The sequence below is a fragment of the Aotus nancymaae genome, unplaced genomic scaffold, assembly GCF_030222135.1.
Source record: "Aotus nancymaae isolate 86718 unplaced genomic scaffold, 86718_ANA_hifiasm-v0.15.2.pri h1tg000015l_0, whole genome shotgun sequence".
Lineage (NCBI taxonomy): Eukaryota > Metazoa > Chordata > Mammalia > Primates > Aotidae > Aotus > Aotus nancymaae.
In genome coordinates, this window is record NW_026988426.1 from 7,597,441 (window position 1) to 7,618,212 (window position 20,772).

The 20,772-nt window shown below is 34.0% G+C and overlaps 1 protein-coding gene and 1 non-coding gene across 3 annotated transcripts in view; one reads left to right on the forward strand and one right to left on the reverse strand.

The window, feature by feature from the left end:
* The window catches only part of CLINT1 (clathrin interactor 1), a 72,249-nt gene that overhangs the window by 20,683 nt on the left and 30,794 nt on the right, over positions 1 to 20,772 (reverse strand). For both annotated transcript variants that reach the window (XM_021675971.2, XM_021675970.2), the window contains exons 2-6: positions 10,703 to 10,807; positions 10,050 to 10,146; positions 7,505 to 7,613; positions 6,389 to 6,553; positions 2,627 to 2,804 (exon numbers count right to left, since the gene is read on the reverse strand). In XM_021675971.2, coding sequence (XP_021531646.1) covers positions 2,627 to 2,804; positions 6,389 to 6,553; positions 7,505 to 7,613; positions 10,050 to 10,146; positions 10,703 to 10,807 — 654 coding nt within the window. The remainder of the gene's footprint in view (positions 1 to 2,626; positions 2,805 to 6,388; positions 6,554 to 7,504; positions 7,614 to 10,049; positions 10,147 to 10,702; positions 10,808 to 20,772) is intronic.
* Positions 2,120 to 2,226, forward strand: LOC135275127 (U6 spliceosomal RNA). Its single transcript, XR_010342844.1, has one exon. It is a non-coding gene; the product is annotated as a U6 spliceosomal RNA (small nuclear RNA).

Genomic DNA, 20,772 nt, shown 5'->3' on the forward strand with positions numbered 1-20,772 from the left:
AGGTTTTTTTCCTGTTCAAGTAGGAGAGAGAGAAAAATTACTTGAAACACGTTCCATTACTTATATTACCTAATTTTAGAGTAGGTGGTTTAATTTATAAATATTCTGGAATATAATGCTTAAAATTCTCCTTTAAACTATGACTACTGCTGATGCAATTTACCTCAGACTGAACTACAGCCACTTTTACTTAAATACAAATCAATTTGGAACTTGTATACATCAAAGATCAAAAAGAATGACTTCTCACACAGAGCAAAGGGTTTAAATATATGTTTAAATAGAAACATTTTAAGGAACCTACAAGTTCTGATATGGATTCAAAAGCCCTTACTGATTTCTCAACAACAAATGACCTGAAAATTGCCATCAGTCCTATAAGTAAAACTGAAATTTCTTACTTTTTGGTGTCCAATTTTATTTTAGCACAAAGTAATTTATTTATAAGTTGAAAATATAAATCTGACTGGCACACAATGAATTGGAAGCTCCATATCTGTCAATGTTCAAGAATTCTTGAATCTAACAGTGAACTAGTAAATATGAAATTCAGGTAACATGCCATTGAGGTCACATGCCACTTTGTCAAAAAATCTACTCTTCTCTCACAAATACTTTCAGATCACAAGCTCCTGGTGTGTTCTATCCTTACCACGATAAATCATGTTCACTGCATTTTCACTTTTTTAAACCTAAATACTCTTTAAAGATTTACAAACTCTAGGAGATCCTGTCTTAGAGGCAACATAAAAAATAAAAATCACGGGAGAAACAGAAATAGAAAAAAGAGTAGAGAGACAAAGAAAGAAAAGAAAAACTAAGGATAGAAGGTAAAAGGAGAGAAAGTAACAGTAAAGAACACACACACAGATTTCTAACCAGCCTACACAGCCTTGTTGTTTATAAGTAAAACCTAAGACCCAATCAGACTCCATGGACCTGCCTAAAGTAATACAGTTAGTGTGGAACTAAGCCTTCCCTGGAATGGCTCTTTTTCAAGACTGTGAAAAACTGGAATGTGATCTTTGAAGAGCCAGAACTTATTTTTAGCACTCTGAATATGTCTATTTTACAACTAAATATATAGCTTTTTTATAGCGAAGAAGGATGCATATGATAATTATAAATACTACACACTGGGAGGGAAATGGTGCCCATTTCAAATATACAAAGCTGTCTTCCCCTCATTAATGTTTTTGTGGCCTGTATAGTAAGTTTTGGTCTGGTTTGTAAAACATTATTGAAATTATGGCCGTTATTCTTTTGATATTTCCTGAAGAGGCATTCCAGGGATTTAAAAAATATGAAAACATCCTAAAAATACACTAATTAGATTGTATTTTTGTTTGTGCTTCTTTTTAATAATCCCTAATTCTGAACTGTTAATATTTTTGGTGTGGGGTAAGAAAAAAAGGAGATGGTATTTAGTTACAAGAAATCACTTGAAGGCTTGGTTCCATCACTAACTGTGTTACTTAGGCAAGTCCACTTATAAACAATAAAGGCAAAATTCTTGTTCTACTTTATTTAGTAGAGATATTGTGAGGCACAAATGATATACATCAAACTTACGAAGTAAAATTTGTTTTGTAGATACAGTGCAATATACATTACCCTTTACCTTGTCAGAAAAATTGGTTTATAACTATATTGGCAGGTAAGAACAAAAGTGACTGCTGCAAAGCTCAAAGTATTGTTCTATGTAAAACTAAATACTAATGCCCTACCATCATAAAATGTAGTTTATAAAAATAAACTACAGGTCTATTCTCAAAAACTGGTTCAAAATCCATTTGGATTGTTTTTCTGGTACACACCAGGAATCATAATGAAATGTCAAGGAAGCATTAAATTTCAAATCCTTTAACTTATGTTTAATTAAACTTAATACATAAATTCATTATCCCTCAACATCTTAGGTCCCTGGATTATCTAAGGTCCAAATGCAAAATAATCTATACAAGTTTTTACTAAGGAAAAAAATCCAAGGAAAGACTACTAGCCTGAATAAAAATACACAGGATCAACTTCAAAAATAAGTAGACACAGGCAACATGGAAAGTATGTCAACACTAATTGCAAATAGTATCTAATCTAGCATCTTACAAATAGTTGCACAGTGCTTGCCTTGGGAGCACACGTACTAAAACCAGAACAATACAGGGAAGATTAGTATGCCCCCTGTGCAAGGATGATTTGCACATTTAAGACTTGTTCCACATTTCTGCACAGGGTATATTTAGAGTCATGAAACTATTCCATATGATGCTGTAATGGGGAATATTATGCATTTGTTGAAACCCATAGAAGTGTACAATATAGGAAACCCCAATGTAAACTACAGACTTTAATAAGTATATCAATATAGGCTTTTCAATTGTTAACAAATGCACCTTAGTAATGCAAGATGTTCACAGAACCTATCATGAAGGGGAAATGGGTATTTGGTAACTCTCTGTACTTTATGCACAATTTTTCTGTGAGTGTAAACTGCTCTAAAAAAAAAAAAAAAGAAGTCTATTAAAAAAAAAAAGGCCCAATTTCAGATAATGTTAACACCCCAAACAAAACCAACAAAAATTTATGACTTTTTCCAAGAGACCCAGGAGATAAAGTGTTAAAATACCTGCATCTTTCTGGAGAGTCTTCTCTATCTTTCCTCCGGAACTTGCTGATGGTGTCATCAATTGTGCTTCCAATTTTATCACTCAGCTCACCTAATTTATCACTGAATGGAAAAGCACTCTTGTTTTTATCCCACTCCTCATCCCATTTTGATTTGGGCTCAGGATCATATCTTTCACCTATATAAAGCATTAAAAAAAGAACTCTAAGGACAATAAATTCAAAAGGTATCTACAAGTCCTTATTTCTCAGGCTTTTCCTCATAACAAAATCGTTTTCAAAGGAAAACAGAAAGCTCCCACAGTGCTGAATCAACACAATTACAGCAAGGCACAGCATGTAATGCCAGTCATTAAGTGGCAGGAATGCAGATTCAAAAGCTTTTGTTTATGAATACTTACACAACCTTAATGCACAGCACAGCATATCAGGAAGTTCTTAAAGGCCATTGAAAGGAATAGAGGAAAACACAAAACCAACACAAGCTATACAAGCAAAAGAGAAACGAAAATCTGTTTTTACAAAAGCCACTTAATATATTTTATTCCTGTCCCTTAATGGTTTTTGAATTTTCAGAAAAGTATTGGATAGCAACAGTGTCTTAAAAAATACAAACTGAAGGAACTCCACTCTGAATGCTACACGTCCCAATAAGCAAAAACGTCTCAGTAACTGTCACTCCTCAGTATCAAACAAAAAAAATTATTCAATGAATTTTCAGGGATGTGAAAGCATTCTTTAATTATTGTACAAAGAAAGGATTACTCTAACTACCAAAAACTACACACACTAGAATCATGAAGTATGCTCAAACAGTAGTTTAGAATAGTGTCAACCAATTCAAACACCTATTCCAAACATATGCCAAGACTGGTAAAACCTAGAGCCTCTGTGTGAATTTGGGAATGAAGAGAATAGATCATGGCAATAAACAAAAAACCCAAAATGTCAAGATTTGTTTTAGTCCTTGCCCTCAGCAGCCTGGGGAGACAGGAATTACAGACATAAAATGAAATCCTTCTATTTATATGTCCAAATTCAACTAAAGAAGCAAGAATAGAAGGTACAGAGAGATCACAACAAAACAAAACAAAACAAAAAACATTAAAAATTAAGGCAGGTTGGAAGAAAAGGAAAAGGATAATGAGAAACAACAAAATAACTGAAAAGTGGCTAATAGACCTTTTGTTTTGAACTTTTGTTACCAGGATCTAAAAGCATACATATCCTTTGGAGATTGAACAAAACCATTCTGCTGAATTGCCTGCTAAAATTGCAAGGCTAAAATTTTCTGTAAGTGTTTAAGGATTTTAACCTATTTACTGAATCTGGAAGTGACCAACAACTTAAAGAAAACATGACACAATCAAATTTTTTAGATAAAATTTAAACCAAGATGGCTTATAAAAAATAAGTGATTTTCCAACAATGTGTAAGTACATTCCAATGACAGTGTGATGAACTAGACTTTGGAAAACAACAAATTTACAGAACAGGAAGTGGATGAAAACCAAACTGATTAGCACTGCGAACATCATACTAAATTAGTGCTAAAGATACTGGATATTGGCAAGACATTATCTAATGTCAGAATGAAAAAACATGCTGGGTGCGGTGGCATGTGCCTCTAGTCCCAGCTACTCGGGAGGCTCAGGTGGGAGGATCGCTTGAGCCCAGGAGTTCTGGGCTGTAGTGTGCTATGCCAATTGGGTGTCTGCACTAAGTTTGGCATCAATATGGTGACCTCCCGGAGGCAGGGGACCACCAGGTTGCCTAAGGAGGGGTGAACCGGTCAAGGTTGGAAACGGAACAGGTCAGAACTCCCATGCTGATCAGTAGTGGGATCACGCCTGTGAATAGCCATTGCACTCCAGCCTGGGCAACATAGCGAGACCCCATTTCTAAAATTAAAAAAAAAAAAAAAAAAGAAAGAATGAGAAAACACAAAACTGGCTGGTTGCGATGCCTCACGCCTATAATCCCAGCACTTTGAGAAGCCAAGGTGGGCAGATCATTTGAGGTCAGGAGTTTGTGACCAGCCTGGTCAACATGGGGAAACCCTGTCTCTACCAAAAATACAAAAATTAGCCAGGTGTGGTGGCTCATGCCTGTTGCCCCAGCTTCTTGGGAGGGTTAGGCAGGAAAATCACTTGCACTTGGGAGGCAGAGGTTGAAGTGAGCAGAGATCACACTACTACACTCCAGCCTGGACAACAGAATGAGACTTTGTCTGAAATAAAAAACAAAACAAAACAAAACAAAAAACCCCACAAAACTGCTAATAATGAACAGTTAAGTCTGAATAACACAAAACATGAACAATAACTTAGCAAAAGAATGTGATGCAAACACACAGGATGTCCAACTCTACCTTTAGTACAGATGCTGCAGTTAGTACATTCTGCCTGAGTTTGAAAACGTATTCAATTTTCTAAGTTTAGCTGATATAATTATGTATTATGCTGGCAAAAAGAAAGATACAAGCAAGAATAGTGTGGAAATAAGTTTCAAATAGCAACTTCTATTAAAAACACATTAAGTTGCTATAACTACTTTGAAAAAGCTAAAGAATAAAACAACTACTTGGGTAAATAATCCAAAAACTTTGTACTTCCCCAAACAAATAGAAACTCCAAAACATTATTTATATGCTTTAGGAGAAATATTTTTGCCCAATTAAGAAACCGCCTTGTGGCTGACTCTGGTTGCACTGCCTATGAGTTAGCGCTAGGGGAAAAAAAAACTGACTTGTATATGATGCTTCAATATAAAAAAGGGAATTTTTCTGCTGTTAGAAACATCCTTAAACAGCTAACTAAATGCAGTATTTTTTCTTTGAGGGCAAGAAAGCAGAGGAGCAAATGAGTAAGGAAATTTTATATGTAAGAGTTTTACATGGTTCCATTGAAGGAGATATGAGAGCTCAGTATAATCCAAATATAAACATATATGGGTGGGGGCAACTGGAGAGCCTCAGTGAAAAGAGCTGCTAAGATACACAGCACTGGCCTGTCTGCATATACACAAAATGACCAGGAGATTGTCAGAGCTCACAGAAGACAGAACAAGTGCAAAGGAACATGCTGTGAAAGATAGTTCTTATTTTGTGTATCTGCTTCAAGCACCTATGCCTTATTTTACAGAAACTATATTATTACATTAAAAATAAACACAAAAGATGAATGTTCTAGTTGCTCTTAAATGTACTGGGAACAATAAACAAAGCAATAGGCCTAGATGAAAAACTGACAGTATCGTCAGTCACCTTTGATACGTCAAGTTACGCAGTGCATAAATAAAGAGAGACTGAGGCTGGAATGACTGACAGGAGGATTATCTTGTTTGGGCCAAAAATACAGCTAAATTGGTTTCAAATTAGGTTAACCTCCTGATCAAACTTTATATTTTTATGCTCTCAATTGTAAGTTACAGAAACTTTCCCCCCACTTCTTTTTAGAAGAATGGTAACCCTAAGAGGGAAGGGTATACATCTGTTTTATTCTCTGTATGTCACCTCAGAGTATGTAGTCATTTAATCAGCCATTAATGGTTAAAATCCTATTGCTGAACCCACAAGTTAAAACTAGGAAGATTCCTAAGATTCATGTGACAGAAGCCAAAATTAGTACTGCATGTATTTTAGTCTTCTATGTATTCCAAGAAAAGAAAATTAGCATTTTGGTCTTTGGTATTTCACTGATTCTTAAAACATACTCAAGAAGCTAAGCTGATGCTTAGGTGTCAGCTTGTCTTTGATACTCACTGTATCTGAATCCGCCAACACTGTCTGAGGAAACCCCAACATACTTGTCTTTGTTCTTCTTTGCTTTCTTACGCTCTTCACGAAGCCTGTCGTCATCCTGGGCAAATTCAACCAATTCCTTCACCTTCTGTCGAATATTTATACCTTGATCCTTGCCATGCTCATCTATGAGGATGTAAGAGACAAACAAAACTTAAGAATTCACTTAATATGTATCAAACTCTTTCAGATAAAAAAAAGATAAAAAAACTTCATAAGAAAGCAACTTCAATATTTAAAAAACTATAAAAAGAGGCAAATGGTGCTATTTAACTTTGTCATTTTCTCTTCAGCAAATTATAAGTTTTAAAATGGAATTATGGCATATAAGAGCATGTAAAGATGAACTAAAAAGGACCACAGATAATGGCACTATGCAAGGTCAATTAAAGATTCACTAAAAAGAATTACTGATGACCATACAAAATAGACATATCTGTAAGTGCTATTGTGTTTTTCTATCGTATTTTAAGAAAACAAATGAAAAGAATAACTACTTTAGCATTTTAATAACTGAAAAGCACACAATGTCTTGGTTTCTCCAGTACAAGTCTGGAACACTAATTACCAGGTTTTAGTGTAGCTCAAAACTGAATATTTAAAGTGCTTACAACTGGGGTACACTACAAAATGAAATGTGCTTCATTCCCTAGCCTCTTTCACATTCAAAACACACTGTGGCCTTGCTGCCTTTGCACAGTAAATATTATTTGGTGGGAGGGAAAAAAAAAACCAGCTTCAAACAGATGTGTGTGTTTTGGAGCTCTAACCTTTTCTTCCCATATGATTAAAGCTATTCCTTTATGGATACCACAGGGGACCAGTCTCCAGTGCATATTTTAATATAAACCCGAACACTCATGTTGTGTTGGTTCTGTTGTTATTAGCCAGTCTTTTCTGCAAGTTCTTGTCTTCACTAATTAATACTCTAGGGCCCGACGTCTTGGATTCTGCACTCGTCACACAACCAGCAACAGTCACATTCTAATTAGAGCAGAGAAGCTTCTAAGCTGGTTCAGGTGACTGACAACTCCAACTACTGTTTTAATTTGCTTATAAGGTTTTTCTATTGCTCACCTACAAAGTGGTAATTTTCCAGGGATCGTAAATCATAAATGTGTTCTCTGGCACTTGTAACAACACGCTCTGATCCATTCCTTATGAGGTAAGCTAGGAGCAGCAACGACTGTAAAAATACAAAGCACTAAATGATTTAATGAAATAAATCCAGTAGAGCTTCAGTAAATGGTTAAAAAAAATTAATTCTAACATTAGCAAAGAAAGAATCTTCATGGTGGTGGTGAGGTTTCTTTACATCAGACTTTAAATACATAATCTAGAAAACTTATATAATCAATTTGAAGTTCCTTTATATTAAGCATAGTAAATAATTATAAATTGTCCACTGGATACTATGTGTTAAAGACTTAAAAGAACAACTCTGATTTCAAAGTATTTGAATGCATGACATAAATAGACAATAAGGTTTTAGAAAGCTGACTCTGTTTTTACTTTTTATCTGAGCATTATGGAACTGTGAATTGCCAGAAACCTCAGAAGAATTATTTGGTAATTAAACAATCCTATAGTATTTTCCCCAGATAAAATTTAATTTTGAGGTTAATTATGTGGCTTTTGTTTTAAAAGGTTGTGGCCAGGCTCAGTGGCTCATGCCTGTAACCCCAGCACTTTGGGAGGCCAAGACGAGAGGATTACTTGAAGTCAGGAGTTTGAGACCAGACTGGGCAACATGGTGAAACTTCGTCTCTACTAAAAATACAAAAATTAGCTGGGCATTGTGGCCCACCCCTGTAATCCCAGCTACTCAGGAGGCTGAGGCACAAGAATCACTGGAACCCAAAAGGCAGAGGTTGCAGTGAGCCGAGCCCACGTCACTGCACTCCAGCATGGGCAACAGGGAGACTCTGTCTCAAAAAAAACAAAACAAAGCAAAACAAAAACCTGAATATTTAAGAAAATTTTGCAAAACAGTGAGACATCTTTATGGAAAAAAAAAAAAAAACTGCTGGGTATTGTGGTGCACGCCTGTAGTCCCAGCTACTTAGGAGGTTGAGGCAGGAGGATCCCTTAAGCCCAGGAGGTCAAGACTGCAGTAAGCCAAGGTTGAGCCACTGCATTCTGGCCTGGGTGACAAAACCAGACTGTCTCAAAAACAACCAACCACCACTAACCCTCACCCCCAAACTAAATTTTGTTAAAATGTAAATTTAGAATGACTACTAAGGGGCATCAGGTTTCTTTATGGGGTGATACAAATGTTCTGGAATTAGATAACAGTTACTCCTACACAACTTTGTGAAATATACTGAAAACAATAAATTGTACATTTTGAACTTAACATTGCTTGGAACAAACCTCACTTGATTAGGGACATGAAAATCTAGTTAGGCGGAGAAGAGGGGGTAGCAAAAACAAACAAAAAAATCTAGTTAGTTTGGTAAAACTGAGGGACATAAAACCTCTTCCTACCAGTAATTTACAGCCATGTGTCACTTAGTGATGGGGATATGTTCTGAGTAATGGGCCATTAGGCAATTTTGTCATTGTACCAATATCATAGTGTACTTACACAAACCTAGATGGTAGAGTCTGCTACACACTGATGATGTGTGGGACAACCTATTGCTCCTAGACTACAAATCTGTGCGGCATGTTACTGTACTGACTACTATAGACAACTGTAACACAATGCTGAGTGTTTTTATATCTAAAAATAGAAAAGGTGCAGAAAAAATAGGGTATTATAATCCAGTGGGACCACTGTCATATAGGTGGTCCATCACTGACTAAAATGTCCTTATGTGGTATGTATGACTGGATTCTTTAAAAAAGGAGTTTACCCAAGAATTAAAAAAAAATAAAAAAAAAAAACTAAAAGCAAATTTAATTTACAGAAATGTCAATTATTTCATCACACCTACCATACAACCTGAGGGAATGACATTGAATGTTTTCAGAAAGGAGTAACATAAAAAACATGAAACTAACACATAGATTTTCAATTCTGAAAGCCAAATTATATCATTTTGGATAGCACAGAAAAACATTCCGAAGAAGCAAGAAAATATGGTAAGTGTAGAAGCATAACTATATTGTTATAGGATTCTGCATTATATGAGATCAGAACTAAACAAAAGGAATTTGATAGAGTTCATATTCACAAATTTAAAATTAGAATTACATTTTGAACTAGCATTTTTGATATAGAATACTATGAGAATACTATCATAAATTAGGTAAATTTCTATGTAGAGATGACAAACCATATTAGATTGTGGTATTCATCTTAACTGCTCATATACTAAACATGCATACTACTATAGATCCAATTGTTTTTGATATGCACGAACATTTTAGTAGGAAAAATTTTAAGAAGTAATCAACATTTAGAAGTATTATTAATATTAATTTTAAACATTTTCCATTCACGGTTGTTCATGATGACTAGAAAACAGAACATAAATAACAAATCTACTTCTTTCATGTATTTTCGATTATTTTAAGATTTAACATACTTCAAAATCACCTATGTATATATACCTGAAATTTCAAGCATTTGTTTTCAACATGGCAAGTAATTAAAACAGACATGTGTCCATACCTTATAAACTCTTCTCCAATTCTTCTTATTGTCTTTTAACATTCGTGACCAAAGCATGTTCATGAGTTCTGGAAATTGTTCATACATAAATGTAGCCCTGAAAAAAGAATCATTTTCTTTAAAAGTTTGCAATATATTAATTTTGACAGTAGATGGCAGACTTGTCCTAATTTACTGTGTTTCCCCAAAGAGTTTTTAAACATTAATAAGCTTAATCCAAAAAATTTAGAAGATATGTACTTCCTAGAAAATGTTTTCCCTATATTTTATATACTACCTGGCACATAAGTAAGTCCCACTAATTAAGATACTTTGCAAGTTTTACATTCACTGGTACAGTGGCCCAGATGTTCACAGAAACAAATTTTTGTGACTTGCATTTCCAAGTTATTTTACATGCATTTGTTGAAATCTTACATAGTGAGCTACAGCACGTCTCAAAACTTCATTGAAAAAAAAAATTGTGGGTTTCTTTTCTGAGCCAAATTTTTAAGGGGAATGGACTGAGTAAAACTTTCTACATTACTATCTGAATGATTATGCAAAATTTATATTTTGGCAGCCAAATAGTTTAAATCTGAAAGCAAATTTCACATTTCTGTGTCAAGATACTTTGATTTTTTTCTGCACTGCTGAGTCAAATTATCACTTACTTGGCAATCTCTCCCATGAGTTGCCCAGAAGGTCCCCAAGGATCATCGTTCGTTGCCTCTCGAACCTTAGACTCAATCTCTGAATAATTCATAACCACATTGGTGCTGCAGAGGAAAAAAATGCACGCACATACGCACAAAGATTAGCATCAAAACTGAGAAACACATGAAAACTTAATAATGACACTACTGGGTGTCCTAATGAGCTACCTCCACAGGGTGGGAAAGAAAACATCTTTTGTGCACAAGCTACCCCAAGGACACTATGTAACACACTTAAGTTATCTTTAAGCAGATTTTACTATTCCATTAGCCTTCAAGAATACAGATGAGAGATTACATCAGAGCTGGCATAAGTCTAGTAAAAAATGGCTGAGGGTCAAAATTTTTTTTAAAAAATTGAACATGCTAGAGTCTATTATAAAACTAAGTTGTCAGTTTCTTGACCAGATCTGGGTTTACATGCAATTTAGGCTTATGTTTCCTGTTTACAGAAATTCTATAAATTAGGCAAAATTATGTAACAGCTAGATAGTATCTATATCACATTTTTAAAAAATAATAAATCAAAGATATCTACAGATGTTTAGAACCACTATGAATGTTGAACTGTAATCCCTTAGTCTTTTTTCATTTATTCTATCATACGTACTTCTATGTCATTATACATTCACTGTAACCCTCACTTTCACTGCCTGCATAATATTGCATCAGGAGATTATATGATGCACACTTAACTTTCCCTTATGACTTCAGCAATGATTAAGAACACGGGTCTCAGGAGTCAAAAAGATCTGATTCCAATCACTTACTATGTGATCACTGGCAAAATTATTTTAATTATTTTAATCTCAGTTTCCACAACCATAAAATGGAAATAAATAAGAATATAACCTCAAAGGTTAGCACAGCAAATGGTGTTTATTTAGTACAGTGTCTGACATATAGGAAGTACTTAATAAATGTTACCTATTATTAGTATTTAACAAAATAACCAACACCAGCCTGGGCAACACAGTGTGAGAACTGGTGTCTAAAAAAATTTTTTTAAATTAGCCAGATGTGTTGGCATGCACCTCAAGTCCCAGATACTAGGGAGGCTGAGGTGGGAAGACTGCTTGATTCCAGGAGGTCAAGGGGAATCATGATCATGACTGCATGACTATACTCCAGCCTGGGCAACAGAGCAAGAACCTGTCTCCAAAAAAAAAAAAAAAAAAAGAAATATATCTAAAATAACCATCTATTAGGATATTTTCAAAACATTAAATAATATTTTTATCAGAAAGAATTCACTTTGGAAAAAAGATTAAGATATGAGATGGCAAAATAGTTATTAAAATGGAATTTCTCATGCTTATATGAATTTAAGAATTCAAAGACATTTTGAGAATAAAGAAACACTGCCTAAATGTGACATACTACAGTAATATTCCAATTATTACCAAACAATTGTTATAATAGGTGTCTGTGAATATGGTAATTCAATTCTTCTACTTAGAATTAAGTCTTAGAACAGTGAAAAATCAGAATTTGGTAACTAGTACATACATAAAACCCACTTTTGCCATATGGTTTTTTAGTCATAAAAAAGTTCTATTTTTAAAATAAGGAAGGTTTGGTTGAAACTGGTAATCAAATCTCTTAAATTTCAAATTTATTGCAAACACTTCAACAAACAAGTTTGGGTCAAATTTTAAAGGAACCATTAGGCATATAAATGTGACTTGCCAAAAAACTAAATCAATCTGGCTTTCAGATTTAAATTCAGAACACTGTTCTACTATGGAAAAAATGCAAAATCTTATTATATTCTTTCAAATCCTGGAGAAAGCTGCCTCCTAAGATATCAATTAATGTGATAAAATAAACACAAATTCCTTCCCCAGGACTAAAATAAATCCATAATCTCCACTGCCCACCTCCTTTAAAAATGTTAAGACCACTAAGGAATACATTTTCGTTAAAATCCAGTAATGGTTCTATTACAACACTTTTATGTATGAATGTAGAATAATAATTTTCCTACTAATTTTATCAACCATGGAACCAAAATAAAACTAAGGCAGCCAATAACAGATTCACAATTTAAGATGCCACAAAATGATAAATTTCAGAATGCTTTTGTTTATCCTGGTGGCTGAAGAATGCATGGCTTAGGCAGTTAAAAGTGTCAAAATGCAGCTGTGAAAATGAACAATAGCAATTAGGATTATAATTCACCCAAGCATTTCATTACCAAGAATACACTTGAAATCTCTTTGCATTGTTTAATTTGTTGGAGAACAAGATGAAAGAAGTTAATCTCCAGTCCATGTACATGAAATATTTTTACCAGAGCCTTCATAAATGCTGTAGCTTTCAGAACACTACTTTCCTTGTTCAAGTGACAAAGGCCCATGGGTCAAATAAGAAAGGTTCTGTTTCTGTAACCCTTTACAAGATTCTTAGCTGAAGGCCTGTGTGAGTGCTATGTTTAGGGGGAGAGGTGGCAGAGAGCCAATAATGTAAGAATCTCCTTATTTCTTTGGCTGAAAAACAATGAGAGCCATTAGAATATACTCACAATATAATTATTACATACATCCACAGAAGGATATGGCAACTATAAAACAAAAAAATAACAGAGGGCTTCCACAAAGAATCCGGATCTATTTTAAAGATATTTTCCAGGCCAGGTGCAGTGTGGCTCCTACCTGTAATCCCCAGTACTTTGGGGGAACAAGGCAGGTTGATCACTTGAGCCCAGAAGCTCAATATCAGCCTGGTTAACATGGCAAAACCCCGTCACTACAAAAAATCCAAAAATTTGCCGGGCATGGTAGCACGTACCTGTGGTCCTAGCTACTCAGGATGACTGCAGAAGTTCAGGAAGTTGAGGCTACAAAGAACAAGACCCTGTCTCCCCTCCCTTGCCCTCCCCACAAAAAAGCTACTTTCCAATGAAGCTGTTGCTGGAAAACTGGAAAGAACTCTCTCAAGATGAGATCTGATGGCATAAAGAATTCCAAAACAAAGTATTTTAAGATTCGCTTATTTCAGAAACAAATGTAAACTAAAACAAGACTGTATGGTTTGGCCTAATTCCAGGTCATTTAAAAATAACTATTTCTAAAAAGGTAGACATGGTATTTTGATCCTTCCTGTCTCATGTTTTCTACTGCCCTCAATCTATGCCCTACCCATAATTCCAGTGACCTGTTTAAAAAAGAAAAACAATCCCTCCCCGCCAAAAATAAAAATAAAAATTTATGTTCAGATTTGAAAGGAAAACAACGGCTAGTTTAATTCTGAAATCTTCTGACGCAAATGTTTTAAGAATATATCTCAGACGCTAGAGGGAGCACTCTCAACAGTTTCTTAAACACACACAACCCAGACAAAGGTCTAGAACTTGATCTGCAAACAAAATTACAGAGACACGCCCCCTCCCCAAAAAATTTCACACCATTTAAACTAACACTACAGTCAAACAAGTGACCTGTGGACTTTCATCAATCCTAAATTGAGATTTCCAACTTGAAATTTTAAAAAATTATCTCTTTACACTCACTTGTTTTTTTTAAGGTACAAGCAACCATTATTATAACTTTTTATTGAAGGCTGAAAGTCTTTGGATACAGGTTTTTCTAACATTTCCTTTCATGTAATTATCATTATAACACTTAAGAAAGTAACGAAGAATACTTTGATAACACCAAAAAATTTTTCTGTATATTATTTTAAACCAGTTTGACAGTGATATCAGAAGAGAACTTGATCCACAAAATATCTAATGATTTTTAACATTTCTGCTGTCATCAGCAATAACTACCTTTTATCTTCAGATTTTTATCTGTATTTAATTTCTGCAAACATAAACAGACAGGAGAATGTAATAATGGAGGGAAAGTAAAAGAAAAAAATAACTTTAAGAAATGTGGCTATTTCATAAGAGAACATAAATCAAGAAAAAAAAAAGTTGCTGTAATTTTTAAATTTCCTCACTAGCATTAAAAAGTGTCTGTAATTTTGAGAACAATCTAATAGTCGCCAGAAAGTACAAAATGAGCCCTTTTCACATGCATTCTTTTTTTTTTTTTTTTGGACAGATCTTATGCTTTGCTACACATGTGTTCTATCTAGGTTTACTCAATATATTAACTTTCTCTTTAAGATAAAATAAAAGTCTTGAAATGAGTGACCTGAACAGTAGGTTTCTCTGTCCTGATAAAGACTGGTAATTATTAACTGGTTTAAATTTAACAGTTACAACTACTAGGTAGTTTAGCAGTATAACTGGTTAACAATAACAAATCTTAAGGGACACTAATATTAGGCCAAAAAGAAAGGTAAGAGAGGGAATGAAAGATGGAAGGAATCACCAAAGAATGATGAATACAAGAATAAAATCCATAAACACAATCATTATTGTTTATATCTATAAAACTGTTCATTGTTTCCATGGTGCTTTTACCCATTTTCACATTTGCTTCTCAGATCACCCCAGCAACTTAACTCTGCACAACTCAGCACCACTGACTCACAAAATCTTTAGTGCCAACTGTGAGAAGTTACCATCCTCAAGTTTTGAATACACGCTTTGATATGGTTTGGCTCTGTGGCCCCACCCAAATCTCATCTTAAATCGTACTCCCATAATTCCCACGTGTTGTGGGAGGGACCTACTGGGAGATAATTTGAATCATGGGGTGGTTTCCCCCATACTGTTCTCATGGTAGTGAAGAAGTCTCATGAGATCTGATGGTCTTATCAGGGGTTTCTGTTTTGCATCTTCTCATTTTCTCTTGCCACTGCCATATAAGACGTGCCTTTCACCTCCCACCAGGATTCTGAGGCCTCCCCAGCCATGTGGAACTGTAAGTCCAATTAAACTTCTTTTTCTTCCCAGTCTTGGGTATGTCTTTCTCAGCAGCATGGAAACGAACTAATAAATGCTTCTATAGCCACATAAACACAGCTAATATTCAGTTAGTCAAGGGTCAATTATTTAGTTTGCAAATTATTAGTGTTCATTGTAGTCCTCCTCTTTATTCCCCATTTTCTGCTTATTTGACCACTTGACACTCATATAATACCAAATCATTTTACTTGATAAGTTTTGGTACAGTTTTTAGAGGTAAAATTGGTTAAAAGCTAAAACAAGGCTTTTACTTACAGATAGTCAATACTTCTTATCTAACATTAAGAATCATCAGTAAAATAATTAACAAGAAAAAACTAGAGCAGTGCTTATTACTGATATTTTTTCCTCTTAAAAGTTCAAGAATATGCTTTGCTAAAACAAAACTATACACCAAGAGAAAAGGTAAAGTATAGGTATAATGTGGTACTAACTGCTAACAAAGAAATAAGGAGGAAACTGAAACAGATTGAGAAGTATTTTTCCCAGATTGCCTTTTAAATTTTATTCCTTTTTTAAAAACTGAAGTCAAATGAATCTATATTTTTTGTATGGTTTCTGCTTTAAAGGTTGTCAAGATTTCACTCACCCTGAGACCAGGAAATCTTTTCTTTGAGACCTCTAAATGTATTTTGACATATGCATGCATATATACACCCATGCTAAGAGATAAGAAACAAACAGCTAGAGACAGAAATAAACATAACTTAGTTCCAAGCAACTGTTTCAAACAATGCTATATTTTTCTTTATATTAACACTGTCCTGTATTTTCAAAAGTTCTCCCAGAGTATTATATTGTAACCAAGGGAAAATTACTAAAGGCCATTAAAAATATAAGGCAAGGACTATATCATGATTAGCTACATTTTCACTATTTATAGGCAAAGTAAACATCATAGTAGACCACATGAATATTATTTGTTATTTCTAACATCTTGTTTTATGAGGATAATAAGTACAGCAAACTAGTAACTAAAATATATGCATATAGACTAAAATATGTACACCAAAAAAATGCTAAACCACAGAGAACAATTTAAGTTCCCAATTTTGGAATTAATATGATTCTTTTAAAAAAACTGTACTGGGGAGGAATAATTCTTGACATCAAAATCTGTATTTACAAGTCACCTTTTAACCTCAATGCCACAAAGTTTTCAGAAAAGATATTTGTATAAATTAAGTGTTGTAGAACAGTTATGCCACATTATAGCCAAAGTATATGCTATAATAATATACTATTAGTATCAATCTTGTTAAATTTTTTTTAACCATAAAACACCCATAAAATGAACACTGTAGAATAGGGGTCCCCATCCCTGGGGCTGGGGACTGGCCTGTTGGGAATGGGGCTACACAGCAGGAAGTAAGCGAGCATTACCGCCTGAGCTCTGCCTCCTGTCACATCAGTAGTGGCATTATATTCTCACAGAAGCGCAAACCCTATTGTGAACTGTGCATGCGAGGGACCTAGGTTGTGTGTTCCTTATGAGAATCTGATGCCTGATGATCTGAGATGGAACAGTTTCCATCCTCCCCAAACCCCATTCTGTGGAAAAAGTGTCTTCTACAAAATCGGCCCCTGGTGCCAAAAAAGTTAGAGATCACTGCTGTAGTAGACAGTTTCCTTGGTTAACAAGTTCATTTAAGCCAGAAACCTTTGCTCTTTTTTTTATGTTTCCATGTATAACATTAGAGAAATAGTTTAAAGAATAAAAGTTAGATAATGAACCTTGTGATATTCATTTATTTATAAGGAGATAGTCTCCACCACATTACCCTTATTTGAAAGTTGAACATTTTATAGGTTCAACACTCATATTTTAATACCAAGTTACATCTCATTACAGTCCTGTGAACAGTATCAAATGTACTGACAACAGCTAAGAAGTCTACTATTCCTAAATTCAACAGATTACTTTCATTGTTAACAGAATATCTGGGGCTCTACAGAAATGACGTGGGGAAGTGGAAAAACTGATTTGTCCATATGGTTGGATATTCACCACTCATCAAAAAAAAGTCTCTTACTGATCTGAAAATGAAAATGAAATACAATGTAATGAAAAAGTCTTAACACAAGTGACAACATGGTTAGGCAGAAGAGATAATTTTGCTATAGTAAGTTATGTTATAAAATAGCCATACTGCTAAAGTAATAATAAACCATAGTACTCCTTCCATAAGAAGAAATCCAATAAAATAAATTTTGGAAAAGTACAGAAGAAACAAATACGACAGTCCTGGATGTTTCCTCTAAATAAACTCACTCCAAATCTCACAACTAGTAAATGGCAGATTTTAAAACTTTATTAGGTCTTTTAATTCCAAAGCACATTTTCTATTATGTCACACTGCCCTAAAATCATAGAATATAATCTGATCTAAATGAAAAGGCCTATCAATGTCTAAGGTGACATCAAATGCAACATCGCAAATATGCTACAAAAGAGCTAAATGCTGAATTAATATTAAAAAAGATATACTCTCTAGAAAGAAAAGAGAAAAAAAGAAAAAATAAAAATAAAAAAATTTAAAAAGATATACTCTCAGTCATGGAAATTACATTTTCTTTGGTTTTAGTAAATATTAAATACAAACCATCTAATTTTGAAAGGGAGAAAACCAATGTCTCTCCTCTTATACATGTACTCTTAAAATTAAAGAAAATACCAGTTTGATTAGGGAAAAATTGAAGTCAGAGACGTCGAAACTCTGAAGCTCTCTTACCCAATCTGCAGTAACAAGATTTCAGCAAAGAGTAACCTAGCTATTAATACTTAAAACATATAACCTATTCAATCCAATGATATCATATATATATGGGATGCATATTATTTATAGCTTCAAGTATGTACACAAAAGACTACGCTGGATTATGCATCTTCTGCTTTCCTTTTTACTTTTCAAGAGGGAACATTAAATTCCTAAATACTGAAACACAAAACTCTCTGCTTTTAAAAATAACCATCAGGAATTTGCACAAAAATATTATACCCCATATTTTAGCTATCTCAGTAATAAAAAAAAAAAAGATCAAATAAGTAAAACAACAGCTAACTATCAGGCTTTGAAGGAGGAGGGGAGCCCCATAATACTCTTTAAATCTATTTAAAATAATTCTGGATACTCAAAGACCAAGTTAGTTACTATAACTGAGTACCTAAAAAATCTTTAAAACATGGCAAACTGCCTAAGTCCAAACTCTAGCTGCCTGTCTGCATGAGATTAAAATTACAGAAAACGCTGTCTTAATGTTCAAAAACACCAGTTCCAATTGTTTCCTCTTGACATGTTGTAAGACCACAGAAACTGGTGTTAACTATTTTAAAAATTATAATTGTTTTAAGTTTTCAGAAAATGAAGGACTGTATTCTTTTTTAAACCAAATCCTACTCTCAGATCAGTTCTACCACCAAAATCTTGTTTCATTCTGACTAACGCTGGCCTTTAATTTCAGTAATCCTTGAGTCCAGTAGTCTCATGAAGGCAGAGAAATCAACCACAGAATTTTAATCTCTCTTAGTGTTTTCCTACTACTGAACACTGCTGATTGATATGGCTCAATATTCTTGTAACCTTAAATTTTTAGACCGTATTTGTACTACTTACAGAAAAAAATAAATATTATAGAACTGTTTTATATATGTGTTTTACAGTTTGAGGAAGAAGGGAAAGGAGGAAGGGGGAGCAAGTGAAACATCAAACAACACTCTGCAAGTAGGAAAATTTAAAAAGCTTTCAGAACTCCCTAATATTCTTGGAAGATTAATCACCTTGTGTATATCTTCAAAATTATGAAAATGGAAATGTTTGTACAGACTCTTGACAATCTCCCAAGTTTCTCCGTAAGTTAAAGATCCTGTGCTTATCCTCACTACTGGATAACGAATACATACCATCCCCGAAGTTTCTCAGGTAAGAAACTTTTGCACAAGCAGAATACTTTTCATAAATTTACTCATTCCACATAGACTTGACTGTGTCATCAATCCAAGCTATTGCCATACTTGATGTGTTCCTCTTCTAAATATGTGTATTTATTTTCTGTCAATGAATTATCATTTTCTTAGACCCTATCACATTCACTGCCAGCACAAGAGGCTGGCTTTCATTGAGTCTTTTTTTTTTTTTTTTTTTAAATACAGAAATCAGTTGTTACCATAGCCTCAAAGCTGGAGAACAAAGCTGAGCTATGAGGTGGATGTCAGGGACTGGTTTAGCTAAGTGACATATTTCCATACATGCATGTCAGATCATAACAAAATTATAAATTTCCTGTGACAAACCCTCCATATGTTTTAAAAAGTCAAAACTCTGTACATAAAAATGTATCAAGAACTTACTGCATTTTACAAAGAATGGTTTCACAGCAGGAAATGTAACACAAGAAATTTAATCTGAGCAATTGGATGAGTAGCTGACATTAACCTATTTATACCACACTTTCATTTCTAATCTCTAAAAATACCCAGTACAGATTATCAATATTACAAAGTCTTTATCTAAAAATTTCAAGTTTCCAAATCCTTACAAATGCAAACTGTACATTTAAGAAATACATGGTACCTTGCTTACAGAAGAGTTTACCTAACATTCCAGGAAAATTTCCAGTATTGATTCAATTATCAGTTTGGATGGGGCAAAATTAACCAGAGTCACATCTAAAGTTTCTGAGATTTCTAACAACCAGTATGTTTGTCATAAATATAACCGTCCTAAAATATAACTAGCAGAATAAATCTTAAAATTTTTTTCCAAAAGAAAGCCACAGAAAATAATTATCTTATGAAAAATTCAAGGTCAGAAAAGATTACCTAATATGAACAATCACTGAAGAAGTCAACACTCCAAGTTTAGTTTCAAATGACAATTTGTGAGACTAAAACGTATGTGTAAGTGTATAACTGAAAAGATAGGAACTTACAGAAACAAGGACTAAAATAATTCATTTTATATAAAAGGTCATTAAATGTTTATAGTCCAACATAAAAAAAAGTATTTTGCAAAATACCCAAACCACGTAATAATTATTTTAATGCCTCGAAAGATAAAGGGATTGATCCAAAACAAATATTTAAACCAGGATAGTGGTGGGATTTCTGCCTCTTAAAGTCTGTCATTTAATTCTTCTTCCCCAAAAGTACCAACTCTTGATTGCTATC